Source organism: Schistocerca nitens, chromosome 4 (genome assembly GCF_023898315.1).
Source record: "Schistocerca nitens isolate TAMUIC-IGC-003100 chromosome 4, iqSchNite1.1, whole genome shotgun sequence".
NCBI lineage: Eukaryota > Metazoa > Arthropoda > Insecta > Orthoptera > Acrididae > Schistocerca > Schistocerca nitens.
In genome coordinates, this window is record NC_064617.1 from 687,053,514 (window position 1) to 687,077,912 (window position 24,399).

The 24,399-nt window shown below is 42.2% G+C and overlaps 1 protein-coding gene across 1 annotated transcript in view; it reads left to right on the top strand.

The window, feature by feature from the left end:
* The window catches only part of LOC126252989 (uncharacterized), a 999,773-nt gene that overhangs the window by 747,525 nt on the left and 227,849 nt on the right, over positions 1 to 24,399 (top strand). The window contains exon 7 of the mRNA XM_049954016.1: positions 7,572 to 7,766. Within this exon, the coding sequence (XP_049809973.1) occupies positions 7,572 to 7,766 (195 nt within the window). The remainder of the gene's footprint in view (positions 1 to 7,571; positions 7,767 to 24,399) is intronic.

Below are 24,399 nucleotides of genomic sequence, written 5' to 3' on the forward strand. Positions count from 1 at the left end.
TCTACCATTCCTAGACCGGCAAGGGAACTTGCTGTTCCAACAGGACAATGCACGTCCGCATGTATCCCGTGCCACCCAACGTGCTCTAGAAGGTGTAAGTCAACTACCCTGGCCAGCAAGATCTCCGGATCTGTCCCCCATTGAGCATGTTTGGGACTGGATGAAGCGTCGTCTCACGCGGTCTGCACGTCCGGCACGAACGCTGGTCCAACTGAGGCGCCAGGTGGAAATGGCATGGCAAGCCGTTCCAAAGGACTACATCCAGCATCTCTACGATCGTCTCCATGGGAGAATAGCAGCCTGCATTGCTGCGAAAGGTGGATATACACTGTACTAGTGCCGACATTGTGCATGCTCTGTTGCCTGTGTCTATGTGCCTGTGGTTCTGTCAGTGTGATCATGTGATGTATCTGACCCCAGGAATGTGTCAATAAAGTTTCCCTTTCCTGGGACAATGGATTCACGGTGTTCTTATTTCAATTTCCAGGAGTGTATGTTGTCGTTTCACTTAGAAGGAAGAAGTACAACTACAGTAGTGCCAATAGAATGCTTCACATAGTCTATACAAATTTCCGAGACACACTTACTCATTTCAATGGATATGTGCCTTCCAATAAGCACGCTGCCATGATGATGCAAGAGAATGGGGACGCCTGAAAACAGAAGTTTCTGCTATGTTTTGTGGGAAGAAACAGGAGAATAAAGCACATTGTATCAAATAGAAGTGGCCTCAATACCTTTGTCAGTCTCCACTAATCTCACTTTACTCTCAGAGATTCTTAAGAAGCGGTAAAATAGGTTTCATTACATTGCTCTAATTTTCCCCCAAAAGGTTTTTAACATTTTCATCTCAATCGTGTGTCTTGTTAGTTATTCCAGACGTCAAATTTGGCTTTCTTTTTCGGCCATCGTACTAGAAGGCTGCCGTAATGAGTCTTCTGCAAATACTGGAGGTACAAATATATACTCCATACTCTTCCAAGTGATTCTTACCTTGATTTGTAGCACCCCTGTTGATTCCGCAATTTGGACCAATTTTGCGTTGCATTCGTGGACTCCGTTTCCTCTTTCCTATTTATGTTACTTGCCGAGCAGAATGATAGTCACGCCTGTTATCTGCCTACCTTACTCAGCTTATTGACTTCTGTTAAATTTTTAGCTTTTCATATGTTTTTATTTAACATTTACAACAGGAAGTTTGTAAGTGAAACGCGACTTTTGCTGCACACAATCTTAGAAATCTAAAAGGAAACTGAGTCTAAAAAAGTGCTCTTATCGACACAAAATATTGACATAACCATTTTTAAGTTGTTGCTTAAAGGTGCATCATTGTGTCACTCCTAACACTTCACTGGAATACGTTTGCGATCAAAGAAATTTACGTAAGAAGTTATTGAGAATCTGCTAACGATGACACGATAAACAACTAACTGATCGAGCAGTCAGTTTTATCAACCGTGTCTATGAAGATATGATGTTGTTGTTGTTGTTGTGGTCTTCAGTCCTGAGACTGGTTTGATGCAGCTCTCCATGCTACTCTATCCTGTGCAAGCTTCTTCATCTCCCAGTACCTACTGCAACCTACATTCTTCTGAATCTGCTTAGTGTATTGATCTCTTGGTCTCCCTCTACCATTTTTACCCTCCACGCTGCCCTCCAATGCTAAATTTGTGATCCCTTGATGCCTCAAAACATGTCCTACCAACCGATCCCTTCTTCTAGTCAAGTTGTGCCTCAAACTCCTCTTCTCCCCAATCCTATTCAATACCTCCTCATTAGTTACGTGATCTACCCACCTTATCTTCAGCATTCTTCTGTAGCACCACATTTCGAAAGCTTCTATTCTCTTCCTGTCCAAACTGGTTATCGTCCATGTTTCACTTCCATACATGGCTACACTCCATACAAATACTTTCAGAAACGACTTCCTGACACTTAAATCTATACTCGATGTTAGCAAATTTCTCTTCTTCAGAAACGATTTCCTTGCCATTGCCAGTCTACATTTTATATCCCCTCTACTTCGACCATCATCAGTTATTTTACTCCCTAAATAGCAAAACTCCTTTACTACTTTAAGTGTCTCATTTCCTAATCTAATCCCCTCAGCATCACCCGATTTAATTTGACTACATTCCATTATCCTCGTTTTGCTTTTGTTGATGTTCATCTTATACCCTCCTTTCAAGACACTATCCATTCCATTCAACTGCTCTTCCAAGTCCTTTGCTGTCTCTGACAGAATTACAATGTCATCGGCGAACCTCAAAGTTTTTATTTCTTCTCCATGAATTTTAATACCTACTCCGAATTTTTCTTTTGTTTCCTTTACTGCTTGCTCAATATACAGATTGAATAACATCGGGGAGAGGTTACCACCCTGTCTCACTCCATTCCCAACCGCTGCTTCCCTTTCATGTCCCTCGACTCTTATAACTGCCATCTGGTTTCTGTACAAATTGTAAATAGCCTTTCGCTCCTTGTATTTTACCCCTGCCACCTTCAGAATTTGAAGATAGAAATAATAAATTCATCGAAGTAATGAAGTTCAAATACATTATAAATATTTCAGATGGAAAAGAGTGTGTAATGCCATAAGAACATTTTCTCATTGAGTCTAAAAAATTCCACAGCTGTTGATGTATGTGACGATAAAATAGTAATAAAACTATAGTTAAATGCACCTGCTGCAAGCGGTGACGTAACCTTCCCGGTACGTTGTCAACGTTATCGGCGTCAGTTGGTAGAGATCTAAGTTTTATAGGCTGAGTGGAATCTTGTCTTTGTCTACTCATATACGTTTACATTTTCGAAACGAAAATCCATTTGTTTCAAAATTTAAATTTAAACAAATCGTGAAAAATCATGTCAAATAACTGTGAAGAATAAAAGTATTAAATCTGTCTGAACGGCTTTTCCTTTCACTAAGCTAGACCTATGAATAGGCAAAAATAATATTGCATTCCACCTCCAAAACCGTCAACTCTACGTTGACCTTGTATCGCCGTTTGCACCAACTGCATCTAGTAATTATTCTTTTGTTATTTTATCGTTACACAGTAGTTATTTCCCAGAGCCTAGAGTACGAATTAAGATCCTTGTCTGTTCTCTTTTATGTACATGAAGTTTATGATGACGGGTGATTCGTCGAAACCGTTAACAGCAAATGGAAATGCTTTTGACTGTCGCTGGAACAAAGCTATTGGGCGAAGTATATAATGGCCTGGTGCTTCCTGTCGGAAGATTCAAATAGCATCGTGGAGACATTTTCGCTGGTGACTTAGAAGCCAGATGCGAGAGCCGACTTGGCGCCAACAAGCGAGGCAAATATGCGTCGCTCCAGCAGGAGGTTTAGTCATAATCTCATGTCTGCGCGATCGTTTTGCAGCTAAGTTGTTTAGCCATACTTGGTCGTGCATCTTGCTTTCATCTGCGGTCAGTTTCCTTGATCGTCAGCGAGTTGCTCCCACTTGTCACTGTCAATATTAAATGCGCACGTATCACGCTTGACGCAATCCCTAAAGCGCAGTGAAGGTCTTCAACGAGGTCTCTTTGCTCCTGCTGTTTCACTGAGTAATGTGCGCCTGGGCAGACGGGAGTAGCCCGTCCACACGATGCAAGTGTACTAACCACCGCAGGCGACGTTGCTTGAGCGTGGCGGTGATACTCTGTTGTTCTGCAGTTTTCAGAACCATATCATTTGTCACATGATCCTTCCATGATATTCCCAAGATGCTCCGTAAGCAACGCAGGTGAAAGGCGTTGAGCTTTCGTTCCTGTTTGGCATACGACTTCCAAGTCTCCGCTCCATACGGGAGAGTACTCATCACACATGACTGACACACAGGTATTTTTGTCGACAATGTAAGATGTTTGTTGTCCCATGTGCGGAACTTTCCAAAAGTGCTGGCAGCCTTCGCTATTCTCCAGTTTGATGACATGTGGATCTGTGTATCGTTGTGTCACGACAACCGTCTTCTTTACGTTTATAGACTTGGCGAAGAGCTTGCATGCAGTAGAGGATTTAGCCACAAGCTCTTATAGACCGTCTTGAGTAAACACTACAAATGCAGCATCGTCAGCAAGTAAAAGGCTATTTACAAACAAATCTCCTCGAAAGCGCTTGGATCTGAGTAGAGAAATGTTGTAGGGCTTCCCATCAGCTCTGGTATACAGATGAATGTCCAGGTTAGTTTCACCAAGAGCGACTTTGAGGAGCGCTGAGAAAAAGATATTGAACAGAGTGGGAGCCTTACGCAGCCTTGACGAGAACCCTCTTTTCACAGCGAAAGGGTCAGATGTTATTCCGTCGAAAGCAATGAACAGAGGGGTTTTCTGCTCGCGGCACTTTCCCTGAATTTGCCAGAGTGTGAATATCATATCAACTGTAGATCGTTGGGGACGAAACCCACATTGTTCCTGAGGGTATATGATCTCGGCAAGCTTCTGAAGTCTGCCCAACACCACACGGGCAAATGTTTTTCCAGGTATACTCAGAAGTGAGATTCCACGGTGACAGTTGCGATTGCCCCGATCACCTTTACCTGTGTATAAGTAACAATATTGGCATCGCGCTTGTCTTGCGGCACAGTACGCTCAGCCCAAAATTTCACTAAGAGGTTGAAGATCAGTGGGAAAAATGGCTTAAGTTATACAATTTCTGTGGAGATGTTGTCTTTGCCAGGGCACTTCCCACATCTGAGCTGTGCAATTGCTCTTTGAAGCTCCTCCGTAGTAGGCGTGGTTCAAAAATGGTTCAAATGGCTCCAAGCACTATGGGACTTAACATCTGAGGTCATCAGTCCCCTAGAATTTAGAACTATTTAAACCTAACTAACCTAAGGACTTCGCACACATCCATGCCCGAGGCAGGATTCGAACCTGCGACCGTAGCAGCCGCGTGGTTCCGGACTGAAGCGCCTAGAACCGCTCGACCACAACGGCCGGCCAGTAGGCGTGGCATCCAAGTCATGGTAAGGTGTCATCTGAGGAACATCATCCGTTGCGTTTGGACTACTGTTGATGGGATGTGAGTAGAGGCTGGAGTAATGTTCTACCCAACGGTGCAATTGACGATTTCGATCTGTGAAGGCTTTTCCATCTATTTGCTTGAGTGGTACTATCTTCTTTGGAATGGGTCCAATGGCCCGTTTAATGCCCGAGTTCACACCAACGATGTCGCCAGCAGTGAAATACTCCTGTGTGCCAATGCAAAGTTGCTCCCAATAGGAATTGATGCAGTTGCGGACAGTGTGCTGAATAGCTGTCTTTGCTTTGCTTAGCTCCCTGCGCATGGGTTTTTATGCTAGATGACTGTGGTCTGATGCTTAGCCTCTAGGAGAGGTTTCAGGACAACTACGTTCTCGATGAACCAATCCTGGGATCCTGCTTCCAGATTACCGAACACATTTACAGCCGCAACGGTAAGAAGCGATTTTATCTTCTGCCAGTCTTCAGAAATAGGAGCGGCTGGGTACCAGGGAGCCATTCCTTTTCGTATCACGCCACTAAACACTTCTACTGCAGCACTGTTTCTTGTTTGGCAAAGATTAATTTTTGTTTTGCAAGCTGTTCTGGCAGAGTGGAACTTTTAGGTCACAAAGTGCACTTTGCATGATCCGTGTCACAGTCACTAAGAAAAGAACGTGTATGAAGAAAGTAACGCAGATCTTTCCTTTTAGTTAGAATAAGATCTAATTGGTGCCAATGTTTCGAGCGGGATCTCAGAAGGCATTATGGGCTAAGTACATTTGTTTGATTCGAATCAGTTTTTTACTGTCATCTACCACATCTTCGATTCCAGTCAAGTTGATTCTCCTTGCTGTTATAATTTTCAGTTACATCGATGTATGTAACGGTGATTACATTAGGTACAATGGCGAAACACCGCCAATATGAACACAAATTGCTGATTTTAACAGTCGATGTTAGCGACTATATTACACTAAAGCGCCAAAGAAACTGGAATAGGCATACGTATTCAATTACAGAGATATGTAAACAGGCAGCCGGTCGCTGTGGCCGAGCGGTTCTAGGCGCTTCAGTCCGGAACCGCGCTGCTGCTACCGTCGCAGGTTCGAATCCTGCCTCGAGCATGGATGTGTGTGATGTCCTTAGGTTAGTTAGGTTTAAGTAGTTCTAAGTCTAGGGGACTGATGACCCCAGAAATTAAGTACATAGTGCTTAGAGCCATTTGAACCATTTGATTTGTAAACAGGCAGAATACGGCGCTGCGGTCGGTAACGCCTATACAAAACAAATGTCTGGCTCAGTTTTTAGATCGGTTACTACTGCTACAACGGGAGGTTGTCAGGATTTCAGTGAGTTTGAACGTGGTGTTACAGACGCCGCACGAGCTATGGGACACGGCATTTCCGAGGTTGCAATGAAGTGGGGACTTTCCCGTACGACCATTTCACGAGTGTACCGTGAATATCAGGAATCCGGTAAAATATCAAATATCCGACATCGCTGCGGCTGGGAAAAGATCCAGCAAGAACGGGACCAACGACGACTGAAGAGAATCGTTCGGCGTGACAGAAGTGCAACCCTTCCGCAAATTGCTGCAGATTCCAGTGCTGGGTCATCAACAAGTGTCAGAGTGCGAACTATTCAACGAAACATCGATATATACTTTCGGAGCCGAAGGCCCACTCGTGTACCCTTGATGACTGCACGACAGGAAGCTTTACACCTCGCCTGGGCCCATGAACACCGACATTGGACTCTTGCAGACATCTTGCCTGGTCGGACGAGTCTCGTTTCAAATTGCATCGAGCGGATGGAAGTGTGCGGGTATGGACACAATCTCGTGAATCCATGGGCCCTGCGGACTGTTAAAGCTGGTGGACGCTCTGTAATGGTGTGGATCTTGTGCAGTTGGAGTGATACGGAACTCCTGATCGTCTGGAAACGACTCTGACAGGTGTCTGATCACCTGCATCCATTCATGTCCATTGTGCGTTCCGACGGACTTCGGCCATTCCAGCAGGACAATGCGACACCCCACACATCCAGAATTGCTGCAGAGCGGCTCCAGGAACACACTTCTGAGTTCCAACACTTCCGCTGGCCACCAAACTCCCCAGACATGAACATTATTGAGCATATCTGGGATGCTTTACAATGTGCTGTTCAGAAGAGATCTCCACCTCCTCCTACTCTTACGGGTTTAAAGGCAGTCCTCCAGCACTGCTTCGGACATTAGTCGAGTTCATGCCACGTCGTGTTGCGGCACTTCTGCGTGCTCCTGGGGGCCCTTTATTTTGCCGCATATGGTTCTTGCAATTAATATTCTTATCTGAAAATAAGGGATCTCGCTCCACTTGTTACTTTGTCATTGCGTTATAGGGGGTCTAAGCTTATCGAATTTCGAGCATTGAGATAAATCATTAGCTATAAATTTGAGCTTATAGGATGGAAGATTGTATACTACTTAAGCTGTTGTAGGATACAAGATTGCATCAAAGGTTGGAAGCTAGGGTGGAAAGAGGTGACAGGCTGAACCGAAGATTTTGTTAAAACATTTGTACTAACTTAAGAGTTATGTTTTTATTTGTAATTTCTTGCAGGCCAGGGGAGAAACAAAGTCCACCAGTTGAAGTGAAGACGGAAGTAGTTGACGACGAGCCAGAGGAAATAGAGGAAGAAATTGAGGACGTCGAAGACGTAGAGGACGTGGACGACGAAGAGGAGTTGGTCGAAGACGAAGAGGAAGCGATAGCTGAGGACGAAGACGACGAGGAGGCGGAATCTCTGGGTGAGAGGTAAGTGCTAAAGTTCGAGCTCTTTTTTAACGACTGGATCACAAAGTTTGATTTTACTGCCTCCGGCACGTCTGAAAAACAAAATTCCGTTTGTCACCCCGTGAAATACCTAATTTTGTTTCCAGTAGATGCTAGTCCATTCTAGATGAATAAATGAGTGTTTCAGTCGGTGGCATTGACTAAAAAATATCTAGGATAGGAATTAAAAAAAATTTTTAAAACGCACTGATTAGTTTTTCCGGGACATTAGAAGGATTTATAACGAGACACTGCAGTATGCATAAATAGAATAATAGCAGTCATCAGATAATGCCATTAATTTATTACTTCAGAACGAAGAACTTGTCTGCATCCTACTCTCATAAAAGTAGAAAAAATTCACATGAACACTTCAGATATATTTCTGTGGTGTTACGATCTGTAACGGGATTCATGCAGCATTGTGAGACCGAATCAGTAGCTGTCGGATAAAAGAAGCGGGAATCTGACACGCAAATCGCCGACATGGCGTCAAAACCATACATTTGTATAAAGATGGGAGCCATGCGGCATTTATTTGACGTGGCGTTTGAAATACTACTGACAAGACGTACGTGCACCACAGACAAATCTCTATATTTATTTATTTTTTTTATCATGTAATCTGAGGTAATACGTGTTACCTTATACATCTGCACTGCGTGTGCTATTTGAAGAGCACAGACCTGCGGGAGAGGGAATCCTAGCGCCGCTCGGACAGTGCGTGCGAGTTGTTTGTTGCGAAGACAGTCACGACCTGCATCCGTAAAACATAGGAGCGCGTGTACTGCTTACTCTCGTGTACTCCCAAGCAAGTCACATCGCAATGCAAATGTGCCACTCCTGCTCTGCTTTTGTACGGGTTAACTATACGGAGGTATCTTCAGCCCACTAATTATTCACAAGGATCGGCATTCTTTAATTCATACACTTTACAACCTTCTTCGCCCCTCAGCCTCGAATGTTCTCGTCCTGAGTCTAATTCCCGATTATACAGCTGGCAGCTAGTGTGTTATGTATCTATTGCCTCTGTATTCACAATTCTAACAACTCCTTCCGTAGTCAACCTTTTATGACGGCACGTGGAAGGTCTGTCGGAAAGAAGGATTAAACTCTCGAGGAGCTGGAGTGTTTGTAATGAGAAGCAAAAACTCTGGGTCCAGCGAACGAATATGAGCAAAGAGAAACCGGGGCCGATGGACATATGTCAGTAATCGAATGTTGCTAGCGACTTCAAGATTTACGCACATTAGTTTGAGTCACTCAGAGACGCCTAAATTCGATAAGAGTACGTGGCGAGTTTAACCTGCCCAGTGTCGACTGGGAAAACCACGCATACGTTATCGGCGGTATCGACAAATACTCATGCGAAATAACACTGAAAACGTTGTGAAACAACAGCCCAGAACAACTAGTCCGACAATCTACAGGTGAAAGAATTATTGTAGGCCCCCTGACTACAAACAAACGCTATCGTATCGAGAGTGTCATCAATGAGAGAGCAATTAGTGACAAAGATGGTATTACTGTCATTATGGTCGCCAAAGGCAAAAAAGGCCACCAAGAAAGCTAGGCAAGTATTTCTCTCTTTGTCGAACTGATTGTCAGTATCAACGTACTTAAAGGATGAACAGAGAACATTCACTTCACACTTGGCAAACGTAGAACAATTCTGGTTACATCTGAAAATGTTATAATCTTTAGTGTACATGAATGCTACTAATTAAATTAATAAATGACTACAAAGACTCAGCTTGGATTTAATGGTAACATTTGGCTGTTGCTGCAAGAAGAGACTACTATACTCTCTCTAAAAAAGTGATTGCAGGGATGCTGATAGAGTATGGCTGGTGGTGCAGCTTTAAGAAGGGCCAGCAGTAACTTTCACATTTTTCAGAAGATCCTCGGAAGGTCTGTTCATGTCTGAGTTCCTGAACGGATCGAAACTATGTATTCAATCCCCCATGGTCCCGCCAGGTATAGATACTGAAGACAGTTGATGTAAAACAGATTTTCTCATTTAAACATGTATTTGCGCATGTGGTTACTACCACTCAGACGTCTGACCGCCGCACAGACTCTCAAATGAGACATTATAAGCAATTCCGGTACAGCAAAATAGTTACGGCTTCTAGAAGTGAACAACGCAATTCATCCAGGCGGAATTACAGTTAAGTTTTAGATTGGAAGAGATGAGGAATTAGGCACTTTCATAGCTCACCTTTTCTAGAATCTACCGCGCCGCGAATAGTCCTATACGAATGGAAAAGTGTTAAACTCACAAATTCTTATAAAAAAATAAAAAATATAATATATACACCGACGGAAAAAATCACAACACCAAAAAAATTAATGTAGAGTAATGAAATACATTTGTCTAGGTAACTTGTAAGTGATTAACATTGCAAGATCTCAGCTGAATGTAAGTGCGAGATGAGCCATTGAAAATGTGAAATGCTTGTACATTATTAAACTGTGAAACCACCAGAATGTTTAATGCAAGCCTGCAGACATGCATGCATTGTGTTGTACAGGTGCCAGGTCTCAGTTTGTGGGATGGAGTTCCACGCCTATTGCACTTTATTGGTTGATACGGGGATGGTTAATGCTGTTTGTGAATGAGGCTGGAGTTGATTCCCGATGATGTTCCATATGTGCTCGGTTGGAGACAGATATGGTGTCGTGCAGGCTAAAGCAACGTGACGCTCTGTAGAGCATGTTGGGTTTCAACAGTGGTATGTGGGCCAACATTATCCTTTTGGAAAACACCTCATGGAACGCTGTTCATGAACAGCAGCACAGCATGTCGAATCACCAGACTGGCAGTTAGGATGCATGTGATAGCCATGAGAGTGCTCCTTTTGTTGTACGAAATAGCAACCCAGACCATAACTGCAGATGTAGGTCCAGTATGTCTAGCGCGTAGACAGGTTGATTGTGGGCCCTCAATTGACCTCCTGCTAACCAATACGCCGCCATCGCTGTTACTGACACAGAACCAGCTTACTTGAGAAAGCATAACAGATCTGAACCCTGCTCTCCAGTGAGCTGTCGCTTGACATCACTGAAGTCGCAACTGCGGTGGTTCAGTGGAATGCACGCTACAGAGCGTCTGGTTCGAAGCTGTCCTTCAAACAACTAATTTTAACAGTTAGTTTCGTCACTGTGGTGCCAACTGGTACTCAAATTGCTGCTGTAGATGCAGTACGCCAAATAAGACGGTCGTCCCCCCTCGGTAGAGCCACGTGGCCGCCCGGATCCCGGGTCTTCTTGCAACCGTACATTCTCGTGACCACCTCCCAGCAATTATGTACAGCGGCTACACTCCTGCCTAGTCTTTCTGCAATATCGCATAGGCCTTTTACACCACCTCGTTTAAACTCAGTAAGGTGTTGATAGTGGAGTCTTCTTCGCCTTGAAGACATTCTTGACTAATATAAACTCACCGCGTCCAGTCTCAAAGGTAACTAACGCTCACGAGCGATACGCCGTGTTTTTAAAGCTAACCTGATTCGCATCCTCATAGTGGCGCGACTAGCGCTACTCTTCTGCGGCTGATGCTAAATTTGGATAGACATAATTTTTCAACTTTCGTTTATGTCGCACAACTCCTTCTTGGTGTTGCGATTTCTTCCGCCAGTGCAGACTGCGATTGTTGCTGAACCGTAGAGCATATTATAATCTCAAACATTATAAATCTCCTGGAGGGAAACAAGTTCCCCTCAAACAGTCAGCACGGATTCAAGAAAAACCCGCTCGTATGAAACACACATTGCTTAATTCATGCACGATATCCCGCATACAGTAGTTTCCTATAAAAAAGATAGATCACATCATCTTAGTTTCCCGAAAGTGATTCAAGACTGTATCACAATTCTACTGCCAACCAAGATACCATCTAACGGAGTGTCTTCGCAGATGTTCAGTGAAGGAGTCACTAATTTCAAAATTAAATATCTCGGAAACTAAGATCAATGGATGAGTGCAAAAAAAGGTATGTTTATTGTGGAATTTTAAAAAATGGCTCTGAGCACTCTGGGACTTAACATCTGAGGTCATCAGTCCCCTAGACTTGAAACTACTTAAGCCTAACTAACCTAAGGACATCACACACGTCCATGCCCAAGGCGGGATTCGAACCTGCGCGGTTCCGGACTGAAGCGCCTAGAACCGCTCGGCACCGCGGCCGGCAAGAATTTTGTGCAGAAGTTTCCAAATACTTCGAAAAGTTCATAACAGATGGCGCACCAAACGCTATACATAGTGCCCATAAGTAGTGCGGCACAGCTCAAGGTAATTAGTTCCACCGTTGAAACGTGAAAGCAAGTTAGCAAACTGAAGGAAAAGGTTGAAATCATGGATTTCATTAAACGACCTGTGTTTCTGGTACTGGTACACCGCGGGTTAGAACACAATCTTACAGCAACAAGGCGCAGGCTTGAAACACAATTTAATGTTCCAAAAAGAACCCGATGCGAAAACCATTCTCTAGGCGCTCAGTCCGGAGCCGCGCGACTGCTACGGTCGCAGTTTCGAATCCTGCCTCGGGCATGGATGTGTGTGATGTCCTTAGTTAGGTTTAAGTAGTTCTAAGTTCTAGGGGACTGATGACCTGAGATGTTAAGTCCCATAGTGCTCAGAGCCATTTGAACCATTTTTTTGAAAACCATTCGCAAGCTCTTTACCTAATTCCAACGGACAGGCAACGTCAGTGATGATCTAGTGGGGAATGTTGGCCCTAGGCAAACTTTGGTTATTCCCTGAAGATGTCGACATGGTTTCTGGAATTACTCGGCAACATCCAAGGAAAAGCGACAGAATTGCATCAGAGACTGGTTTTATGCGCTCCATCACGTAGAAAATACTGAGACAGAGCCTACACGTGTTTCCATTCAAAATCAAAAGGCACCAGGCCATACCTGTACGACCTGTATCACTGACGGTTGACTCTGCTAACCAGATTCTCACAATGACTGGTAATGCAGGACTTATGTTGACTGATCTCGTTCATACTTGAAGCGCACTCCCAGTGAATGGAGTCGTGAACAAAGAATCCTGACGATTTTGGAGTTACGGAAATCGCCATTTGTGTGAAGCGATACTATGTTCTTCCAGAATTACTGTTAGGGCTACGGTATGCAACAGATGCATTATTGGCCCTACCTTCTGCCAGAAACGATCATTATTGAGCGTTACATTGCAATGTCGTCACACAGCTAGCGCTGGATGATCGACGAGGCACCGAGTGGTTCATGCAGGATATGGCCGGACAGGTATTTCACTTTCTCGACGAATACTTTGGGAATAGTCATTGCGTTGGATTATTGCATATTTACTGGGTCTACCACAACCCTCTAACCACACTGGAAGAGCTTGCATCGGCGATCTGTATGGAATCTGTATCAATTCCCATTGAGACACTACATGATATGATGTCAAATTCCGTTTTTTGTTTGCGCCACCTCCGTACTGCGATTGGTGGACATTTCGAAAAGATTGTTTGCGATTGCAAAGACTGCTTGCAGAGGATGAGTTTAATTGCACGTTGGTACTGTAGGAGCTGCATTACCTGCAGCCCCATCTGTTAGCAGCTTTTCGAACTATTTCGAAACTTTTGTATAAAATTCTTACAGATTTCAGAATAAACATATCGTTTCTTGCACTCGTTGCCTGTCATCTTAGTTTTCGAGATATTTAATTTTGAAATCAGGGACTCGTTCACTGGACACTCGGTATGTGGTTGGCTTGATGAATGTTTGACTAAAGGGTCCAGTACTTTATAGTGGTCGGAGAATTTTCTACAGAACCGGAACTAACACAGATTTATAGCCAAGAAAGCGTAATATAGCCGCTGAAGTTTTTAACGTATTGTACATCTGAAGGTGGTGTATGATGGAATCTTTGTTTGAAGGTCTTAACGACAAAGATAGAATTTCCATTTCGTATAACGAAAGGCAGCACTCTTTAAACCTCATATGATGTCCATAACACACAGAAGACACTGCCTGATTATACAAGTAGTGGTAAATATCTTACGCGCGTCATATCGGGTAAATATTTAGAGGTAATGTAAGAAGCAAATGGAAGATTCAGATTTGTTTAAGGGTTGCGGCAAAGACTCTTGCGTGCGTATAGGAAACTGCATGCAAAAAAAGACTGTGACAAATTCTTATGTACTTGAAGTCCTTATCAAGTAGGAATGCTAAGAGACATCGAACGCATGCAGTGACGCTCAGTTAGGATCGCAAGAGGAGAGTATAGTGTAACAGAAGTGCCGGGAAACTTAAATGTGAATCCTTGGAACGACGACGACGTAGTTACGCCGAAACTCTATGGTGAATTCGGAATACCTCTATTCGAAGACGACTTTACGACCATTTTGCTGCCACCATTGTACAAGGTGTTTGACAAAGAACTCTCTAGTTCTAAGTAAAGATTTAATGGGGAAATTAATGAAAAATTACGTCAGTGAGTACATACCATGAAAGAGAATTCCTTCAAGTTTTTTTGATGTTAGTAGACGTCAACTTGGGATCCATTTGTTGCCCTGCACACGTCGAGACGATACTCCACTTCTCGCCACCTGTTCACCAACATTTCAGGTGTAAATGTCCCAACCGCCGCTACGATTCTTTCCTGTAAATGATGATGTATCTTATCTTCACACCGTACACAACATTTTTCATATGGTCTCAAAAGAAAAAGTCTGGGCTTCGTGGTGGCCAGTTTGTAAGCGCGCAACTCGTCTTTCATGTACGACATACACGGTACCTTTAGGCACTCCTAATTGTGGATTACGTCTGGCCAATGACTTCTTCGGGCTCCGAACACACGAAACACGGATCTGTTCAACATCATTTTCAGAAGTTCTGTCTACCTGGTGATTTTGCTTTTAGAACACTACCGGTTTCCTTGAAAGACTTTAGCCAGTCACAGATAGTTTTTGATGTAGGTGGTTCACCACCATACCGACATCTAAAATTACGTTGCACTGTTATAACACAGTTTTCACAAGACAAATAACACAGTGCGCTTTCTGTTGCGGAGTACACATTTATGCTGAGTTACTCTGCACTGCACTGCACGCACACTTAGACTGAACTGAGGGAAGAGCGGAAAAAAAACAGCACTGTTGCCGTCACAGAGAGTTGCCGATTCCATGACTCGACAGGGGATGAAATGACGTTTCGCTTGATGTAAAGGAAGTGGGGTTTTCGAAAACATAGCTTTTCCTCAAATATGGAAACATCGCAAAGCGTCTGGTGTATTCACGTTTTTTTCCTCGAAATTCGTGGACTCTTAGAACTCAGTTTTGTTGCATGCATTTTATAGTTTTCATCATTTAGATATGTACAAGGGTGAAAAACGTTCGATTCGCTAAATCCTAGTACTTCTACTCGATTTTTGAATTATTTGTACTTTTGCGTGTTCAAACGGGAGTACACTGGGTATTATTTGTCCAGAGAGGTGCCCGTTCCATGAATCGACAGAGGATGAAACGGCGTTTTGCTTGATGTAAAGGAAGTGGGGTTTTCGAAAACAAAGCTTTTCTTCAAATATGGAAAAATCGCAAAGCCGCGGGTGTATTCCTAGTTTTAATGTGTTCTAGAATTCGATGAAAAAACGTGGAGTTCTTTTCCAAACACCCTGTATATTGGCGTAGGGCTCACGAGGATGATAAAAGAGTGACTACGGACGTGATTACGGACGCCGCCTCCATTTATCAAGTTCGAATGCTGATTACTTTTGCTGGTTTGGTGACAGTAAAAGGCACGGCATAGAGAAATTGAACTGTACAATGGGCAAATGCGCCTGCCAGCATGGTTAAAACGAGCCGCTCTTGGGCATGTTGTTCGTACGCGTGGTTCGTAAAATTCATTCACGGCGATGCACGACTGCAAAGTCTATGCACTAAGATTTGAAGGGTTCCTCGCTGTTGCGGTTGTTTATCGTACTTTCCAGTAAAACAGTAACAATTCGATGCCTCTGTGGATACAATCAATCAGTGTAACATTTTACCAGTCAGGTTATCTTTGTACTACTTACTATGTTTCAAACGGCTGATGTTCCATCCTTGCATTATTTTGTACTAAAAGTAACAGTTCTATTTCCTCTTTGATCTCTAGTTCGTGCTTCAGTTGTCTTCCACCTTCCTATAGGCTCTTTGGCCTCTGATTATTGTTTCATTGCATTGGCTTCGGACGATAGTCATTGCAGCTGAACAGTGCAATACTGAATTAACACCGTGTGTTTTTACATCTTATCAGCATCCCAGAGCATACGGAAAATACTTCGTTTCATACTGATCTAAAAATCTGAGTGACTCTAACTTTGTAACGGTATTAAAATTAAAATTTTACTTTAAAAAGAGATAATTAGTACACGTTTTCACTTTCCCAAACGCTCAGTAAGCATAAATCTAAAGTTTTACGTCCCTGTTGTGATGTGTAATTGATATTGCACCCTTTATTTTCAAAACATGGAAGAAAGTTGTACAAAGTTTCCCCTGTTGACTACATCAGAATTGAGTTTTACCGCTGTCACACGCCTCACACAAATGTCCACACTATAATGAATTTTTTGCAGAAAACATTAGCTCGCACCTATAATGGCTACGTCTCAATAATGGACAAAGATTTACCTTCATAATTCTATTGGCAGAGAATAAAATTATACTGTGGATTACGAAATCTGTAGGCAAACTGTGATTGGGATATTGTTACCATTTTTCTAGCATAACGTTCGGAGCATACAGCAATCAGCTTGAATAAGCAAACAGCATAATAGGTCACCTCCTACGACGGAATTATCACATCAGATATCTAGGTCCACTGGTATAAAAATGAGTGTCAGGTAAGTCGTTTGTATATGTAAGTTTTTGACGGAATGTGTAAAGTTCTAATCTGGAGCACGCTGCTAGCGGTGTTACTGGGATTGCGAATTTTTCGCAACATCTAGTTTGAAGAGAAAGCAATTTAATGGAGACAGTGCGTAACACGTCTTTTATTGGAGAACGACTTTTTTGTACTACTGGTAGCGATTCAGATAGCATATTTGTTATGCTATGCGACCGAAGAGGAGCAACACGGATAATTTTACTAGTTTCTAGTGTTGGAATTCCAACATTTCCTTAAAAAAAGCTCAAGCTACGGACGAAGACTTTCCGATTTACACATTTCTCGCTTGTTCGCAAATATTTACTAAGGTAGCTATAGATCAAATCATTTTTTTAAATAGTGTTTCACTTTACCAATAAACGAATCATGTATTTCTAGAGTTAGACGTTCTGATCGAAAACGTTATCTTACAACATTTATTTGCTGTTTCCCACAGTTTCACATTATAATCAGTAGACCACAGAATATTCCAATTAGATATTGTAGTTCTAATTGTTTCTGCGGGCATATCTTTGTGTTTTAGCAGCATATCAATACATATTCTGATGACTAATAAATCTAATAAGCTAGCAACATGAAATGAAATGATCATATGGCATTGTTGGCCGGGAGGCCCCATTTGGGGGAGTTCGGCCGCCGTATAACAAGTCCTTTTTAGGTGACGCCACATCGGCGACTTGCGAGTCAATGATAGACATACAACACCCAGTCCCCTGCCGGGAATCGAACCCGAGCCCCCTACGTGGTAGGCGGTAACGCTACCGCTACGCTACGGAGACTGACAGGTAGCAACATGACTCTACTTCTCTGGCATTTAATAGGGCCCCTTCATTATTAGTATTTTCATATCAGTTACCCCCAGCTTTTCAACTCTTCATGTTTTTGTAGATTTCCTATAGTTTCTCTGGCGCTTGCGAGTCACTCAGGGGGTAGTAAGCGTAAACAGCCGTCAGCTTCAATGAGCAGTTACATGCTGGTACTGTTATTTTTACCATTAGTTTATATCGTGCAGTAAGGACCTGCACAGGTTGCTGATTTTTAAACATTTTATCTTAACGTTTGACTGTGGCCTTATCCGCAGTATTGTTTGTCACTTTATGGTGATGTTCTTTTACCATGAAGCGACGGAAGAATCAGTTAACATGATTCTTCCTTTCTTGTTATATTCGGTGACATGTTTAGATACTTGGAAAGTGTTTACGAAAAATAAAGATGTAGTGGACCCGTAATTTATGGCTAAAGGCGGCAGTTATCACGCTGGTTCAGAGAAACAGGAAACTTCAGAAGCAAATTAATAATTTTAACTGAAAGGTAGCAGCAGCATCATACTTTCGAATTAGGTCAATTGAACCAGTTAATTATCATTTGCAGTTCTAAAGAAACAGTAGGAACACTCTTGAGGCAACTGCAGAGCTGTCATGTGCGTAATAGGTGTACATTCTGCGAAAAATTAAGATTTTGTACTAAATACGAAAGGCAACATAATGATTTTTCATAGCAATTTTGAATACAAAATGACTTAGCATGTGTCAGTGGGAAAGAAGAAATTATCGAAAAACTTGTCAAAAGAATTGAGTTTTGCTCTTAGATAATGAAAGTACATCAGAATTAATAGCAAGTTTTCTGTAATTTGTATCGCTATTTGCAAATGAACTTCTTGGAATAAATTACTTGCCGATTATAACTGCTGAAGCCCATCCATCACAACGCTTGGTTTGCTGTATAAATATTTAACCCTTTTTACAGAAAATCCCTGCGTGGTTCCTAAGATCACAATTCAATACATCTACCGAGAAATACTGCATTCTTACAACTAATTTTCCGCACGTAGCTCCCTTATAAACGCACCAGAAGCAAATATTTTCACACCAGTATTTTGATGCTTTTTGATGATTCATTACTTACAAATTTCGGACTGAAATATGACACTGTTTTTAAGCTAAACACAGTTGCGGAACTATTGTTGAGAGCACGGCAAGTACTTAATCGTTGTGCACCTAACACCTTAATAAACTATCCTATACCTAAACTAATGAATATTAGCAACACCTCCAGGAATTTCAATAATACCAAAGATCCGTATCGGCCTGATCTGAGGAAGTCTCTAAGTGTAAGACATATCGATGTCAAAATAAACCGATCCACAACAACCCGGGCACGTCGCAAACTTGTGTGGATGTCGCCTCTATTTGACGAATTGTTTCAGATGCCAAAAGATCCAAATAGGGGTGAAATCCTGACAGGTTTCGGGCCAATTCAGATGCTTGAAAGTTGCTCCATAATGTTCTTGTTCGCTAAAAGCCACGTTATCATGGAGGATGCGACATTTCCCGTCCTGCAGTATAGAACTTGGTGACGTTACCATCCTTGCTGTTGGCCAGTAGATTCTGTGATTCAGAGTACCTGCCATTTTAACCAAAGTACCCGGTTTTAGTTAATGAACGAATTCGGAATACCACCTTGAAGTTACGGCAAGTGGGGAAAAGAGAGAGAGAGAGAGAGAGAGAGAGAGAGAGAGAGAGAGAGAGAGAGAGAGAGAGATAGAGGGGGGGAGGGGGACGGAGATAAGTGCGTATGATAAATTCCTTCCCTCGAAAATTTTCTCCCTTCATACCTCCTCCGTGTTGCCACAGATGACTTGTCACTGATCTCATTTCTACTAAGACTGCAGTACACACAAGGTGTCTAGTTGCTTCCACCGCCCTGGGTGGAATGCCTAAGTTCTGAATAATGTTCACCAACCTGCAGTCTTCTATAGTCATTGTCCCCTGCGCAGAAAACAGACGTAGATCGTGAATCTGTTATCTTGTGGCTGTAATAAACTATTAGCGAGGAACTGGTATTGTATGAATAATTAAATTTTGAATTAGTTTGTTTAAACGGGATGCTACTCCCTTTTTATTAGCATAATCATTGCCCATTTTATGAATCACAGATAATTACCCTCCTAAACACTTTCATCGGAAATAAAATAATGATTTGTGCGTTTACGTAATTACAATCACACTAGTTCTCAATTACTTGTCTAAAGATCCAGATATTGCCAGTTACATTCTTAACCAATACCCCGCGGCAGACATGTCTGTCCTCATAAACGGCCAATCGATCCCTAATCTTACGATCAAACCACCTTCACTAATCTTACGATCGAACCACCTCGCCCGTTCGATCCGAAGTGCTTCGTCTGTCTTTCCGTCCAGCAATTGTTTATTATTCTGGTAGTAATCAACAGTTTTGAAATAATGGAATGATAGTCTGTTATTGAGAGATGATTCTAAATGAAATGCAAGTAAATCCACTGTTTGGGTTTTATATTACAAATAACAGAAGTTTATCCTTTTGGGGCGCTACTTCAGAACACAGCAGCCGATCGCGGAAAAGACCTCAATTTATGCTGTCTTTCTCACGAAATACGTACGAATAAACCATCTGTCACCAGTACCTCAAACAACTAGGGCTGTGTCTTCAGCACAACTCGAACTGATCGAAAAGTTTACGTCACAGTTAGGGAAATTTCGGGTTCTGTTCGATCTTTGATCGGTCTGGTATCTAGAGACTTTTGTTGGAACTGTCATAACGTCCCGTCTTTGCTTTATTAATGCACTATGGATTTTAACAATAAAAATAACTATGAAACACGCACTGAAATATCTTCTAAGTCGCAGGTCACACGAAACAACGGAAACTAATAAGCAAATGGAAGATTGCAGTCATGATTCTGTTAATTCTTGAGCTTTCGATCGTCCCGCGATCTGATGAGACCTCGTTCCAAATTGATTAAAATCTGATAAAGTTTTTATCAGCTACTCAAATATGTGAACAAGGATTGTATTCCTCATTTGCAAACTAGGTAAATCATTACCGCCTCTCACAATCAAGTAAAATCAAACAATAGTTTTTTGTAGGAAAACATATTCGTATTGCTTATCCCTTGCACTCGCGCCACGTTAGTCAAATGTCACGTGATTGTTCTAACAAGCTCGATACCGTATCGAACGCTGCGGCGTATTGGGAAATCTCGAGCTTGTTCGAACGTGAGTATCGTTTGCAGCCCTACACATCACATTACCTCATCTTCCGACTGCTGCCTTCTGAACTGCTCTAAGAAGAGCTGCTTAGCTGACTATGATGGCTGTAAAGCCAGGAATATTACACGTCCTCTTCCTTCTGAGATTTCTAAACATTGGGATGTTCTCGTACACAACAATCAGTTTTGCAAATAAGCAAATTTTTACTCATTTTTTATAAACTTTTCAGTTACCTCTCAAGAGCCATACCATTCCACTATACTCGGGATTCGTTATTATTTTTCAAAACTTTAATCTGTTATATATTTTTCATTCTCAAATTATTAATTTATTTATATAATCATAGATTTAATTATTTTGTGATTAAAAACTAGAAAATACCCATAATAAATTCGTATATAACCTTATATCCCGAAATCGTTAATCTTTAGTTACGCTTTCTATAGCAGTTATGTTGTTCTTTTAATAATAAAGATTTTTAAAGTAGCATTAGTCTGCACCTTTATGTTGTTAGTATTTTGTTGACTTAAAATTTATCATTTCTGCTAGAATACTCAATAGCAGTCCATTATCTTCTAGCCAAGTTTCAATCACAAAATTATACATTGCTGTTACGCTACTATCGGCGCATTGCCGTCCATCAAATTCAACAAAATATTTCTCATGAAGTTAAATCGCTATACCACTACCATCGGTCCATTGCCTTCCTTTAAACTGACCATCTATGTGCCGTAAGAAGTTTCATGTTACACAACTACTATCAGCGCATTGTCGTCCTTTCAGTTCGATGAAACATTTGCGTCTTCAGATGCTGTCATCATGCCGTTCTTTACATTTTTCCTCACTATTGTCGGCACAATGCCGTTCTGAACTTATATAAGTTTGAATGCGTTACAAAGACGACCACTTGGTTACAAATAAAACAAACACAACACCTATACCTTTCACAAATACGTGGAAATGGAAAATTAGTAAACTCACAATTTTTTACTAGAACATACGCAACCAGCCCACAACAGCAAACCGTATAGATAATTCTGTTGTCCATCATGTGGTCTTGCGTTGTAAAACTCCAAACCTTCCCAACTGGTTTAGAGTTCAGCTGTCAGTCCATTCTCCCACCTCCATCCCCAGCGTAATCCCATATAACAAAACAAAATGCCTTAATTTAGTTTCCTAATTAGTTTAACCAACTGTTAAATAAACACATTTTCTTACACTGTAACAATATAAATAAATATAATGTAATGTTTTTTTGGCTGTTAATAAACAATGCCAATGTTAAGTCCTATCACGAGGGTGGTTCATATTTGTTTTTGTTTCGATCGCAGCGGTATCTACTGTTTACATATGGCTGGGGCAATGTCTTCGCACTCGTAAGAACTCCGTGCTTGCTCGCACTATCTTACTACTGACCCGCTTCGGTAATTACTCACGCCGCTGCCCGGCGTCTCTTGGTATGCTCTTTAAATCTTACATACCTAAGCTTACAATTGCGATTCACAGATACATTGAGAGAATCATTTAGAATCTTGCTTGAAGCATAATAGCCGGCCGGGGTGGCCGAGCGGTTCTAGGCGCTACAGTCTCGAACCGCTCGACCGCTACGGTCGCAGGTTCGAATCCTGCCTCGGGCGTGGATGTGTGTGATGTCCTTAGGTTAGTTAGGTTTAAGTAGTTCTAAGTTCTACGGGACTGATGACCCCAGAAGTTAAGTCCCATAGTGCTCAGAGCCATTTGAACGATCAAGCAAATTACACACACACACACACTTTTTTACCAAATTGTTGCTTCATTCTACAGTACGGGATGTCGTTCCTTCCATACTTGAGTGTCATTGTTACTACAACTATACTAGTGGAACTGTATTCATGTAATTGTGTATTTTCTACTTACTTATATACAGGGTGTTACAAAAAGGTACGGCCAAAGTTTCAGGAAACATTCCTCACACACAAAGAAAGAAAATATGTTATGTGGATATATGTCCGGAAACGCTTACTTTCCATGTTAGAGCTCATTTTATTACTTCTCTTCAAATCACATTAATCATGGAAGGGAAACACACAGCAACAGAACGTACCAGCGTGACTTCAAACACTTTGTTACAGGAAATGTTCAAAATGTCCTCCGTTAGCGAGAATATATGCATCCACCCTCCGTCGCATGGAATCCCTGATGCGCTGATGCAGCCCTGGAGAATGGCGTATTGTATCACAGCCGTCCACAATACGAGCACGAAGAGTCTCTACATTGGTACCGGGGTTGCGTAGACAAGAGCTTTCAAATGCCCCCATAAATGAAAGTCAAGAGGGTTGAGATCAGGAGAGCGTGGAGGCCGTGGAATTGGTCCGCCTCTACCAATCCCTCGGTCACCGAATCTGTTGTTGAGAAGCGTACGAACACTTCGACTGAAATGTGCAGGAACTCCATCGTGCATGAACCACATGTTGTGTCGTACTTGTAAAGGCACATGTTCTAGCAGCACAGGTAGAGTATCCCATATGAAATCATGATAACGTGCTCCATTGAGTGTAGGTGGAAGAACATGGGGCCCAATCAAGACACCACTAACAATGCCTGCCCAAACGTTCACAGAAAATCTGTGTTGATGACGTGAATGCACAATTGCGTACGGATTCCCGTCAGCCCGCACATGTTGATTGTGAAAATTTACAATTTGATCACGTTGGAATGAAGCCTCATCGGTAAAGAGAACTTTTGCACTGAAATGAGGATTGACACATTGTTGGGTGAACCATTCGCAGAAGTGTACCCGTGGAGGCCAATCAGCTGCTGATAGTGCCTGCACACGCTGTACATGGTACGGAAACAACTGGTTCTCCCGTAGCACTCTCCATACAGTGACGTGGTCAACGTTACCTTGTACAGCAGCAACTTCTCTGACGCTGACATTAGGGTTATCGTCAACTGCACGAAGAATTGCCTCGTCCATTGCAGGTGTCCTCGTCGTTCTAGGTCTTCCCCAGTCGCGAGTCATAGGCTGGAATGTTCCGTGCTCCCTGGACGCCGATCAATTGCTTCGAACGTCTTCCTGTCGGGACACCTTCGTTCTGGAAATCTGTCTCGATACAAACGTACCGCGCCACGGCTATTGCCCCGTGCTAATCCATACATCAAATGGGCATCTGCCAACTCCGCATTTGTGAACATTGCACTGACTGCAAAACCACGTTCGTGATGAACACTAACCTGTTGATGCTACGTACTGATGTACTTGATGCTAGTACTGTAGAGCAATGAGTCGCATGTCAACACAAGCACCGAAGTCAACATTACCTTCCTTCAATTGGGCCAACTGGCGGTGAATCGAGGAAGTACAGTACATACTGACGAAACTAAAATGAGTTCTAACATGAAAATTAAGCGTTTCCGGACACATGTCCACATAACATCTTTTCTTTATTTGTGTGTGAGGAATGTTTCCTGAAAGTTTGGCCGTACCTTTTCGTAACACCCTGTATACGAGCATTATGTGACTTTGATATGTATGGGCTAAATATCTTATTCTTAAAAATTGGGTTGTTTTGAAGATCAGCCTTAGAGCGTGCAAACACAATTAGTTTATTTTCGTACTTACCCAGACATGTTTCGAGACTTGTGTGTCATCTTTTGTGGGTCGAATTTTTATTTCTGTAAAGTAAAATATCAAATTTATAATAACTGCAA